The 13,592-nt window shown below is 41.9% G+C and overlaps 1 protein-coding gene across 1 annotated transcript; it reads left to right on the forward strand.

The window, feature by feature from the left end:
- Positions 1-734: 734 nt before the first annotated feature.
- Positions 735-13,221, forward strand: Znf502 (zinc finger protein 502). Its single transcript, XM_017802304.2, has 2 exons — positions 735-1,364; positions 10,818-13,221. Exon 2 carries the CDS (start codon positions 11,131-11,133, stop codon positions 12,379-12,381), a length of 1,251 nt encoding a protein of 416 aa, XP_017657793.1. The 5' UTR covers positions 735-1,364; positions 10,818-11,130; the 3' UTR covers positions 12,382-13,221.
- The last annotated feature ends 371 nt before the right edge of the window (positions 13,222-13,592 follow it).

Consider the following 13,592-nt stretch of genomic DNA (forward strand, 5'->3'; position numbering starts at 1 on the left):
AAAAACTTGCATTTTAAATGTTTACAAGTTTGTGTTGGACTAAATTACAGCTATCCTGTAGTGCATAACCCCCAGGTCATTGGTTGGACCCAAATGCAAAATTTTTAGTTGAGAAAAATTATATTCATATCTATTAAGTTATCATAAAGAGTATCTTAATCCGCCCCCTCCCCATTTTTTCTGAGACAAGGTCTCAGTATGTAGATCTGGCTAGCCCAGAGCTCACTATATTGACCAGCCTTGAACTCAGAGATCTGCCTGCTTCTACCTCCCAAGTGCTGGGATTAAAGGCATGCAGTACCAAGTCCCATTCAGTTTCCCTTTTTAAAAAAAAAAAAAAATGTTATTTTTATTTTATGTGTATGTGTGTATTGCCTGCATGTATGTGAGTGCACTCCTGTCCAGCAATGCCGCGGTGCTCAGAAGGCTTCGGATTCCCCTGGAACTGGAGTTAAGGACGGTTTGTAGTCGCCTTGTGGGTGCTGGGACTCGAACCCGGATCCTCAACCGCTGAGCCCTCTCTCTCGCCCCCAGTTTCCCATGTTTGAAAAACGTTGTATATTTGGGGGCCTGGAGAGATAGAGGCTGACTCAACTTTCCAGCCTAAACTATTTTTTAAAAAGAATATTGGACTTGTCAACGTCAGGAAGTAGGTGGAGATAAGCTATACAACATCCTTTTAAGTATTTTTATTTTCTCAAATTCTCTTAATGAGACTAAGAACACAAACAGCCTGTCTCCTTGGTAACAGTCCCCACCCCCACCGAAATAACGAAAATAAAAAATAGTTCCTTGAGACTCCTAACCAGCATCCTTTCTACAGTTTTTCTCAGGGATGTGGGCCAGTCCAACATAGTCTTAGGAGACAACAGGAATGAGGCTGAGCTTACAGGGAAACAAAGCAGAATTTGGCGGCCAAGCTGGTAGAGCTCTCCTTCATCCAGCACAATAGAGATGGTCCTCCCGTTCGTAGAGAAGCGCGGAGGGATACGGAAAACCGCTGCGCCTACCAGCGGAAGAGCGCCCCGGTATTCCGTTCCTGCGCGGAGTCTGTGTTCTGGCCTCTTCTGCGTCTCAGCTGCGAACGCTAGATGCAGCTGCGCTGGGCGCTGGGCTCCTAAGGGGAGCGGCCGGCACTGGGTGGAACATGGCTCTCCACCTTCCCTGCCGAGGCGCTCCGGGCGGGGCCTGATAGTATCTGCCTTTCCAGAGGCTTCTTGTGAGGCTGGCGGGGTCTGATCGTGTCTACCTTTCCAGAGGCTTCTGTGAGGCTGGCGGGCCCGGAAACCCTGTGGGGTTCAGCCTGCAGCCTGCGAGTGCAGCTCGGGAGACGCCAGAAAGACGCAAAGGGAAAGGATGAATAAGTAAGTGATTGAATGAGGAATGCCTGATCCTGTCCGCAAACACTTGAGGCATCCAGGGTCCTACAGGATGTTCAGAAACATGGAGGGGGGGCGGGAGGGGGTTGTTCCTGTAGCTCAGAAACGTGGTGGGAGGGGGGCGAGGGGGGTTCTCTGTTCTGTCCGCAGTCTCTGCAGTCCTGGCCGGCTTGTAACTCACCATGTAGCCCAGGCTGGTCTCGAACCCGTGTCAGTCTGCCCTTTCTCAGCTCCCAGAGCCCTGGGATCACAGGCTTGAGCCACGATGTTGGGTTTAAGGAGTGTATTCATGATTTAAAGATCTCTGTGGAGTCTCGAGACCACCTTAAAATCCTGCAGAGTGCGGAGGCTGACTGTTTCTTTCTAGAACTGGGCAGTCTTGTGGTCTGTCCCTTCTTTTCTTCACAAGGCTCGGTTGAAACTTGTATACGGGAGCTTATATGCAAGCAATACTGTCTTCCAACGAAATGTTCCAACCATTATTCACCAAACATTTCATGAAATTTAGTGGGGCAAGGCTTCATACAGGACGATTGGAGTTACCAGCCATATCAACGATTTTTCTAGTCTAGTGCTGAAAGGTATGTATAAAAGCAAGTTTGGTGGACATATTTAAAACATTTAAAACCACATGAGCACTTATATGTCAGCTCCCTTTCAAAGCAGTTGTGCTAGTTTACTTACAACAGCATATTATCTGTAAATTTTAAGTGAAGAAATCAGTTACAGAGAATAACTTGCCCATAAATACATTACCACCAAGTGACCCAAGGACGCAGAATCGGCACATACTGTGTACTGCTGCTGCCTGGGGGACTGTGTCATTTGGTGCCAAGAAGGACGCAGATGAGGCATTTGAATGTGGTTTTACTGAAATAACTGCTGTTTCAAATACTTGAAAACAACCTTGACTTTCCTAGATTCCTTAAGCTAATGATTGAGGGCTAAGTGGTGGTAGTGGGGAGGCAGTTTTCCAGGTATGAAAAGGAAGCCATGTCTCTAAAGTTAGCAAGGGGAGGCTATTACAAGTCTTTGCTGTAGTGCTCACTTTTCATTCTTGGATCTGCAGACAGATCTGTTAGCATCTTTTTATATATATACCTTTTCTGTTTTTATTTTATGTGTTTATGTGTGTATTGCCTGCATGTAGGTAAATGCATCTGTGTCATGCAATGCCTGTGGAGGTCAGAAGAGGCTGACGGATCCCCCGGGAGTGGCGTTATGAACAATTGTTAGCTGCCATGTGGGTTCTGGGATTTGAACTCTAGCCTCCTGCAAGAACAGCCACTGAGCCATCTTTCTAGCCCCCAGATCTGTTAGTATCTTAAAATCACTAACAATTAGATTATTTCATAACAGTTATTTGCAGAGGCATCTGTATGGCTCTTTGTGGTATCTCTTTTTGGTTATCAGCAAACCTAGGGGCCAAATTTACTCTACTACCTTTCTTTCTAAAACTGTTATCAACGGCCTGGAGATACAGTTTGATGGTAGAGTTCTTGCCTTGTACAAAGGCTCCAGGTTCAGTCCCCAGCACACATACACAAAAAACCCAAACACAAAATCCCCAAACTTTTATTGAGTCCTATAGGCATGTTCATCCATTTACATATTTTCTGTTTCTGTTTTTAGATAAAGTTCAACAGTTGGAACAACATTTTAGCTCGTAAAGCCTAAAATATCTAATTCCTAGCCTTTAACAGAAAAAGTTTGCTGCTCTTTCACACCAGTAAAGTGTTGAGAGCTCATACTCTCCATGAATAGAGACGGACCATGACAAGATGTGTCTCCTTCTCCACAGGCTTGTAGACTCAAATAAAATAATATATATAGCTAGACTTGTGTGCCTAGTGTGTGGTATATTTCTGGGTAAGTAGTTATATGAAATAATTAGGATTCACACAACCTTAGAGCTGGGAGGACTCATGGAATATCTAACGTGCCACCTTTCCAGATAAATAGACCGTCATGTGGACCTATTCCCAGGCTGTGGCAAAGACAAGATTCCTGACTACCAGTCCAGTCTACTTTTACCTTACTCTGAGTGGAGGACTAATGACCTGGCTTGTTTGTTTGCTTTGGGTGCTTAAACTCATGTTTTTATAAGTGCCTGTTTTCTGATGATAAAAATAGTATGTTTTTAATAAATGTTTGCCTGTATTGAAGAAAAAGTGAAATATAGATGCATGTAAGAGATTAAGTAAAATCATCCAACAGACTTGGAGATAATTTTGTTAAGTTTTGGTGGATTTCCTTGCTGCTTTTCTTGTTTGTGTTGTGTTTTGTTTTGCCTTGCTTCTCCTGTTTTCTTGAGATAGCATCTCATCCCCCTACATCAACTTCCAAGGTATAAGCCATTAAGCCCAACAGAAAGTTTTCTTTTTGCTCTTTATAAATTTGTGTCTTTTGTTATAGCACTACATAGTAAATTTCACTTTATTGAATGATTATTTAGTGCTAGCATATATATTATATATATGTGTGTATATTATTTTGCTGTCTTGTATCCTTTTTAAGTGTACTGTGGTTTTTGATAACAGTTCTTTATGACTTTAAAAAAATATATTATTTATTATTTTTATTTTATGTGTATGAGTGTATTATGTATGTAAGTGCATCCATGCCATGCAATGCCCATGGAGATCAGAAGAGGGTGTCGGATCACCTGGAACTGGAGTTACAACCATGGTTAGTTACCATGTGGGTGCTAGGAATTACTTCTGCAAGAGTGTTCTTAACCGCTGAGCCATCGCTCCAGCCCCTATGACTTTTAATAAGTTTAATAATGTGTAATTGATATTCTATCAATTTATTTGCCTATATCTTTGCAAATGTAGAAGTGATCTTTGTGCATAAATCTCTGTGCCCATTTCTTATTGTGCCTTTCCATTTTTTTTTTTTTTCTGTTTATAGAAGTTACTGTGGGAAAACTTTTTTTTATTAAATGACTTTTTTTTTTTTTTTTTGGGCTTTTTGAGACAGGGTCTCCCTGTAGCCCCAGCTGTCCTGGAACTCACTATGTAGACTGGGCTAGCCTTGAACTCATAGAGATCTGCTTGTCTCTGCCTCCAGAGTGCTGGGATTAAAGGCATGTGCACGCCACCACGCCTGGCTCTTATTAAATGATTTTTTAAAAATTATTTTCTTTATTGTTTTATGTGTATGAGTGTACTGCCTGCATGTATTTGAGTGCACCTGTGTAGTGCAATGCCACGGAGGTCAGAAGAGGGTTTCGGATTCCCCTGGAACTGGAGTTAAGGATGGTTCATAGCTGCCATGTGGGTGCTGGGAGTCGAACCCAAGTCTTCTGCAAGAGCAGTCAGTGCTCTTAACCGCTGAGCCATCTCTCCAGTCCCAAGGAGAAAACTTTTTTTTCTTTCTTTCTTTCTTTTTTTTTTTAAAGACAGTGTATCACTGGGTGTGGTGGCACATGGTTGTGGTCCCTTCTTCTCTCAGCAAGTGCCCTTCTTCTTTCAGCAAACCCTGAGCAATCTCTCCAACCCCCAATTCTCTTTAAAAAGGGGCTGGAGAGATACCTCAGTGGTTAAGAGCACTGACTGCTCTTGTAGAAGACTGGGGTTCAATTTTTAGCACTCACATGGCAGCTAACAACCATGTGTAACTCCAGTTTCAGGGGAATTTGATGCCCACTTGTGATTTGCGAGGGCATTGCCCAACACAGGTTCACTTATATACATGCAGGCAATAGTCTCATACACATAAAAAAATTTTTTTAAGATTTATTTTGTGTATGTGTGTATGTATGTATTCATATATGCAAGTGCCTGTACAGGCCAGAAGAGGGTATCCATACCCTGAAACTGAAGTTAGAGGCTGTTGTGAGCTGACATGGGTGCTGGGAACTGAACTCAGGTCCTCTGCAAGGAGCAGCAAATACTCATAACTGCTGAGCCATCTCTCTAGCCCCATGATTAGAGATGGTTTTTAAAATATAAAACAAAACATAGATAATAGAAGAAGTTTAGGAAGACAGTTCATATCACCAAAGTGAAAATTATTTTTCCTCTGTCATCAACATGCATTTTATCAGATGCCTAATAATATACATAGGTTATTCATTTTCATTTACTTTTTTTTTTGAAACAGGGTCTCCCTGTAGCTCCAACTGGCCTGAACTCACTATGTAGACCAGGCTGGCTTTGATCTCACAGAGACCTGCCTTCCTCTGCCTCCCCAGATGCTAGGACTAAAGGCATGTACCACTATGAATGACATATCTTCATTTTTTTAAAAAATATATTTTTATTTTATGTGTATTGAGTGTATTGCCTGCATTTAGGTAAATGCATCTGTGTTGCACAATGCCTGCGGAGGACGGAAGAGGCCATCAGATCCCCTGGAACTGGAGTTGTTAGCTGCCATGGGGGTGCTGGGATTCGAACCCAGGTCTTCTGCAAGAACAACCAGTGTTCTTAACCACTGAGATATCTCTCCAGCTCCAGCATATCTTCACTTTTAAAAAAGATTTATTTTTTTTTAATTTTTGCCGGGCATAATGGCATACACCTTTAGTCCCAGCACTCAGGAGGCAGAGGCAGGTGCATCTCTGTGGATTTGAGGCCAGCCTGGTCTACACAGCGAGTTCTAGGCCAGCTGAGGCTACAGGAAGACCCTGTCTCAAAAAGATGAAAAAAAAAAAGAGATTAATTAAAAATTTTTTTTTAATTTTGTGTGTGTGTGTGTGTGTGTGTGTGTGTGTGTGCAAAATTATACCTGAGTATAGTTACCTATGAAGGCCAAAAGAGATGGTCAGGTACCCTGGAGTTATATGCAGTTATGAGACACCCAACTGGGAAATGAACTCTGTTCCTCTGTAAGAGCACTAAGGGCTTTTAACTGCTGAGCTGTCTCTCTAGCCCCTACATCTTCATTTTTAATGATCTGACTTTCCCTTTCCCTGTGGATCCAGGGCTTCCTGCATACCAAGCAAGCCTACTACGCTAAGTAGCTGAGGATAACTTTACTTCTACCTCTTAAGTAGTGGGATTATAGGCATGCATATACTGGTTTATGCAGTCCAAAGGATCAAACCCAGATCTTACTGCATGCTAGGCAAGCATTCTCTCAACAACTTCACTACATCAGTCACCTCAAATCATGCTATGTGTTTAACAGATGTTTTCGCATTCCTCATTAGTTTTTGGAGAGCTTCATACAATATATTTTAATCATATTCATCCACTTCCCCAGCTCCTCCAGGTCCATCCCCTCTTCTCTACCCACTTAAGTTTGTGGATTTTTAAATTTTTTCTTTTTTGCTTTTTTGAAATCGGGTCTCCCTGTAACCCCAGCTGGTCTGGAACTTACTATGTAGACCAGGCTGCCCTTGAGCTCACAGAGATCCACCTGCCTCTGCCTAGTATTAAAGGTGTGTGCCGATGTAGACCAGGCTGGCCTTGAACTCACAGAGATCCGCCTATTTCTGCCCCAAGAGTGCTGGGATTAAAGACGTGAACCACCATGCCCTGCTGGTGCCTAGATATTTCAAAGAATAATTATCTGCCTTGATAATCCCAACACTCTGGAAACTCAGGTACAGGAACAAGGATTCAATGAAATTGAGGCCAACCTGGGCTACATCATTAGTTCCAGGCCACCCTGGACTAGAGGGTGAGACCATTCCTCAAATAATCAAAATTTCTTTCTTGGGGCTGGAGAGATGTCTCAGTGGTTAAGAGCACTGGCAGAGGACCTGGACTCAATTTGGAGCATCCACATGGTTGCTAACAACCATCCATAACCCCAGTTATAGAGGATCTGACACTGTCTTCTTGAGTGGGCATCCCATGATGTGGGTACATTTAGGCATTTAGCAAAACACTTATACATATAAAAATAATTTTTAAACCAGGAGTGGTGGTGCACGCCTTTAATCCCAGCACTTGGGAGGCAGAGGCAGGCATATCTTTGTGAGTTCGAGGCCAGCCTGGTGTACATAGTGAGTTCCAGGACAGCTGGGGCTACAAGGAGACTCTGTCTCAAAAAGACAATAAATAAATCAATAAATTTTAAGATTTCTTTCCTGAAATTTGCTACAGTGGATCCAGGAATAGTGGTACATGCCTTCAATCTCAGCATTTGGGAGATGGAGACAGGAAGATTGGGAGTTCAAGGTCATCCTTAACCTGGGGGAATGACTATACAGTGAGTTATAGATAGGCCAGCCTGGGCTACATAAGACCCTATCTAAAAAACAGATATCTTAAAGGTATGTACCACCACACCCAGCTTGTGGCCTCCTTTATAAAATTTTGGGGGGGGTGGCCTGGAGAGGTGGCTCAGCAGTTAAGAGCGCTGATTCTCTTGCAGAACCCGGGTTTGGATCCCAGCACCACATGGTAGTTAAGAACTGTCTGAAACTCCAATTCCAGGGGATCTGATGCCCTCTTCTGACCTCCAAGGGCATTGTATGATATGGGTGCACTTATATGCATGCACACTTAAATAAAATAAAAAACTACTAAACTTTAAAATTTTTATGAGTGTTTGCCTTCATGTATGTAAGTGCACCATGTGCCATGCAGTGTCTGCAGAGGCCAGAAGAGGAGATTGGATAGCCTTGAATTCGAGTTAAGGACGACGGTTACCTGCTATGTGGGTCCTCTGGAAGAACAGCAAGTGCTTTTAACTCCTGACCCATCTGTCCAACTTCACTTTTTATTTTTTTAAAATCCATCAAGCTCAATTTGTGCTGCCTATATACTCCTAAATGTGTAGCAGTGTGCGGGAGTGTGGTTGACCTACCATGCCATACATTTTTTTTCTTTTCTTTTGAAACAGGGTCTTACTATGTAGAGTGAGAAGGCTGACCTAGAATTTGCTAAGTAGACCAGGCTGACCTTGAACTCACAGATACCTGCCTGCCTCTGTCTCCTAAGGGCTGGGATTAAAGGTGTGTACCACCATACCCTGCCCAAGGCCATACTCTTAAAGAAAACTGTGCAAGATTTGTGCATGCTGTCTAATTCATTTCATGGCTTTCTGCTTAATTTAGAGTAAGTTTGTTAAAATGATTGGAAAGAGTCTATTTGGTCTGGCCTTTGATCACCTTAGTTTTCATAGCTTGTTTGTGGTGCTTAACACTTCAGCTTTACTGAGTCTGCTTCCTTTGTTCAAGTCATTGATCTTTATAAATTTATAAACATTATTTACTCATTTTGAGTTTTTTTTTCTTTCTCTCTTTTTTTTTTTTTTATTATTTTGAGACAAGGCCTGCCCGTAGTCACATCTGGCCTGGAACTTACTGTGTAGACCAGGCTATCTTTTATGTCACAGAAATCTGCCTGCCTTTCAAGTGCTGGGATTAAAGCTCTGAGCTACTGTGCCCAGCCCTTTTTATCATTTTTTTTTCTTTTTTATTAGACAAGGTCTCACCATTATCCTGGTGTGGCCTAAAGCTCCCTATGAAGCCTGTACTAGCCTTGAAGTCACACCAATCCTCCTGCCTCAGCCTACTGAGTTCTGGGGTTACAGGTATATCTCCTTTAGACTTTTGGTTTCTAAGATAAGGTTTCCTTTGCTTAAATTTCTATTAATTTTCTATTCTCTTAATTTTCTATTTGAAAATTATTCATTTAGTGTACTTTGAGCAGCTGCCATATAAGCTGATCCCACAGGGCACTGTTTGACTTTGCCCCAGTGTCTGCTAACTGGTTAGACTCAAACCCCAGTGTGCTTCATGATTCTTTATAGGATTTTGTGTTAGCAGTTCCCTTTATTGGTCTTGAGGGAAGATCAGGAAGACCTTCATAGGCCCTCTTTAAGCCTTAAAAATCTCAAAGCCTTGGTAAGAGGTACTCAGGACCAATCTGACTATGTACCATGGCAGTCTCATCCTGCTCCTCTGGCTTCAGAGCTCTTTACACTGGTAAAACACATCCATCCTGTCTTACCTTTCCCTTGCACTAATGCTACCAGTTCTTTCTGCTTTATGGTTGTGTAGAGCGATATTATGTGTATGCGTGTATTGCCTGCATGTAGGTAAGTGCACCCACATCATGCAATGCCCGTGGAAGACAGAAGAGGCTGTCGGAGCCTCTGGAACTGGAGTTACGGACAGCTGTTAGCTACCATGTGGGTGCTGGGATTTGAACCCCAGGTCTTCTTCAAGAACAGTCAGTGTTCTTAACCGCTGAGCCATCTCTCCAGCCCCAAAAGTGTTTTGAGTGCATGGATGTAATTGCATCCATATCATGCAGTGCTGGTGGAAGATATCAAATTAGATCCCCTGGAACTGGAGTTATAGACAACTGTTAGCCACCATGGTGGAACCTTTTTGAGACAGGGTCTCCCTGTAGCCCCAGTTGGCCTGGAACATGCTGTGTAGACCAGGCTGGCCTCGAAATCACAGAGATCCTCCTGCCTCTGCCTCCCAAGTGCTGGGATTAAAGGCATATGCCACAATGCCCAGCGAAGCTTCATGTTTTCTACCTGTACTATAGGCACTTTATCTCATGGAGCTTTGGATTATATTAATTGACTTTTCAGGTAGATTATTTTATAATAAAGTACTTTCATTGATATGAATGTTTCCAGGCCCTTAACTTTTACCATGATAAAGCAAAAAGTTTCATTCTGGCTTGCGCATAAAACGTTCATATGAATGTTGAATGTTATGAGCCTATCACATCATAGACAACTGAAAAAATGTTTGTGAACATAAAAGGCAGCAATGGCAACCCTGAGTTTTACTTTGAGAGCTATTTTTCACTCCTGAGAGGTGCTGTAAGAGGTGTTACTTTCCCCAGGCACTACTCTTCCTCATTTTTTTTGTTTACTGGGGCATTGATTTTCTTCTTTTCTCCCCTATAAAAGGGTTTTGTGTTTCCTAAACATGAAGTATTTTCTAATAAAGATTTGTGGATGCTGAATATGCAGAGCCGAAGTGAAAGAGATTGTAAGAGAAACTTGCCATGTGAGTGAACAGGGAAGAGTCTCTGAGAAATAACTAATGAAGCTCAGGAGATAATTACTGTCTGTCACAAATACTGGAGACAGGTTGGGTTAGCATCTCTGGGGCCTTTTTTTTTTTTTTTTTTTTTTCCTAGTACTCATTTTGTCTTTCATTTCTGGCATCTTTTACCTTTATCAGTATCCACTCATTGAATACAGACCATCAACACTGTTTGATTTTCCCTAATCTTAGCCTGTGTGATGATGTTTGTTTTCCATTTTTCATTGCCTGTGATATATTACTCCTTGGGAATCTGTAGTCTTTTCAGTGGAGTTTCTTCACTAACAGTGGTTACATTATCCCAAAGCAGATATCTTCCACCACTTACAGCCCTAAGTTACTTGCCTTGCTTGCTTTTACTGATCCTTACTCATGGATAGATACTGAAATCTGTTAGGGAACCACAGCTACAGTGCCTCTATTTTCACTCATAAGAGGTACTCAGTGATTTTTTTTTCCCCCAGGTTGGAAGAAAAATGCTGCTCCAAAGCAGGATATTTCTCAAATTGATTCAGCAGGGATATTAGCAAAGTGATTTCATGGAGATGAATACCAGGATTCTGTATTTGAAGAGTAATATGCATCTGAAGACATGAAGGAAAACCTTTTGAGAGAGACTCTTAGTGTATATATTTTCCTGGAAGGAGCTTTGGGGGAATAACTTTCATCGACGAAGAGGGACCTCCTGAAATGATTTGTCAAGAATATAAGTTTAAGAAAAGCTATGTTTTGACTTGAAGCTTTGTTACACATCCCAGCTTGTCTACAGAAGAAAGCATGCAGAAAACACGTAACATTCACACCACTGAAATGTTAGATCAAAATAATTGTTCAACTCTGTCCACACAGAAAAAATCTTGGAAATGTCATCAATGTGGAAAAACCTTTGCTAGGAACTCATCCCTTATAAAACATCAGAGAACTCATACTGCAGAGAAACCCTATATGTGTCAGGAATGTGGGAATACCTTCAGTCGTAGCTCATTCCTTGTACAGCATCAACGAATTCACACTGATGTGAAACCATATGGGTGTGAGCAGTGTGGAAAAATGTTCCAGTGTCGATCATTTCTTCTTCAGCATCAGAAAATGCACAGAGGAGAAAAACCATATAAGTGCAATGAGTGTGGGAATTCTTTTCACAGTCATTCATACCTCACTGAACATCAGAAAACGCACACTGAAGAGAAATCTTATAAATGTAGTAGATGTGGGAAGGCATTCAATCAGAACATGCACCTCATAGGCCAGAAAATTCACACTGATGAGAAGCCTCATTTATGCACGGAATGTGACTCTTTTTTTAATAAACATTCCAATCTTACACAACATCAAAAAATTCACACTGGGAAAAAATCTCATAAATGTGATCAATGTGGGAAAACCTTCAAAACAAAGTCAAAGCTCTCCGAACATCAGAGAATTCATACTGGAGAGAAGCCCTATCAGTGTAAGGACTGTGGCAAAACCTTTCGTCAGAGCCCCTCTCTTATTAAACATCAGCGAATTCACACTGGAGAAAAACCCTATAAATGTGAAGAATGTGGCAAAGCCTTTACTCAAAGCACCCAACTCATTAAACATCAGAGAATTCACACAGGGGAGAGACCCTACAAATGTGATGAATGTGGTAAAGCCTTCATTCAGAGCATTTGTCTTATTCGGCATCAAAGAAGTCACACTGGAGAAAAACCATATAAATGCAATGAATGTGGAAAGGGTTTTAATCAGAATACTTGCCTTACTCAGCATATGAGAGTTCATACTGGAGAGAGACCATATAAATGTAAAGAATGTGGGAAAGCTTTTGCTCATAGTTCATCTCTTACTCAACATCATAGAACTCACACTGGTGAGAAGCTGTATAAATGTAGCGAATGTGAGAAAACCTTCCGCAAGTATGCACACCTTAGTGAGCATTACAGAATTCATACTGGTGAGAAGCCTTATGAGTGTATTGATTGTGGTAAATTCTTCAGACATAGTTCAGTTCTTTTCAGACATCAGAAGCTACACAATGGTGAATAATCCTGACTTGTAGCTTATAACAGTTTCTCTAAAGAATAACTAAAATTCTGGTAGGAAGGAGGTAGGGGATAGAGAATGTTGAAGGAACCTTTCTTACTGTACTCTGAGACTGCTCCAGAAATGGAGAGTTTGGGCAGTGCAGATCCTGTTTTAGGTGGATATGAGTTAATACAATACAGGGTGAAAAGAACATGCCAGCTTTTCAGATGAAGCTTCCATACTTCTTGTAAACCTCAAGGTAGTGTTTTCGTATAAGTGTGTTTCCTCTACACACTCCCACCCAGCTTTTCAACCCTGTTACTTTCTGGTGAAATGTGCTTTTCTAAACATGAAAATTGCAACTGTGCTGAGCTTTAAGGATGCTCTAGATGCATGGAGAAGCTGTGGTCACACTCTTCAGCATGCCTTGAGATGCCCCAACCTGTAGAAGTGGTCTTTTGGAGAGGAAACAAAAACAAGTCTGTAATTATTCAACAAATAAGATCTGTGGCAAGAATTGAGCTAATCTCTGCAGATGTTCTGGTGAAGGTGGCTAATTTCAGAATAAAGATGCTCCCTGACCTTTCAAGCTTGTGTGTGACTTAAGGCTAAGAAATAAATTGGAGTTAGGAGAGACTTTGACATTGTGTGAGATGGTAGATTTGCTCAGGAAGTAGAGGAAGACTTGTTAAAGAAGATACTGACTCAGAAGAATTTGTGGTAGGCAAATGACAAAAAGCTTCAGAACAAGCCAAGTGGTGGTGCACACCTCTAAAGACAGCACTCCAGAGGCAGAGGTAAACAGATCTCTGAGATGAAGACTAACCTCAGAGTTCTAGGTCAACTAGAGCTACAGGGAGACCCTGTCTCAAAAACAAACAACCCCCAAATGAAGCTTCGGAACAGGGAGCCTATATTTGATTGAGCAAGCCATGTACATAATCCTGCCTTCAACTGAGGTCTGTCTGCACTTGGCTTTCTTAAGTTTGATCAGGCAACTGGTTTACAGGGACCAGAGGAAAAAAAATTTGCTAAGGCTAACCGTGTCCTAAGAACTACAGAAGCAACTTAGCCAGGTATGGTGGCATCCACCTTTAATCCCAGCACTCAGGAAACAGATAGGAAGATCTCTGAGTTTGAGACCAGCCTGGTCCACATAGTAACCAGGGAAACCAGGGTTATGCAGTGAGTCCTCAGAGAGGGAGAAGAAGGGGAGGGAGGGAGGGGGGGAG

Source organism: Nannospalax galili, unplaced genomic scaffold (assembly GCF_000622305.1).
Source record: "Nannospalax galili isolate Female #2095 unplaced genomic scaffold, S.galili_v1.0 scaffold443, whole genome shotgun sequence".
NCBI lineage: Eukaryota > Metazoa > Chordata > Mammalia > Rodentia > Spalacidae > Nannospalax > Nannospalax galili.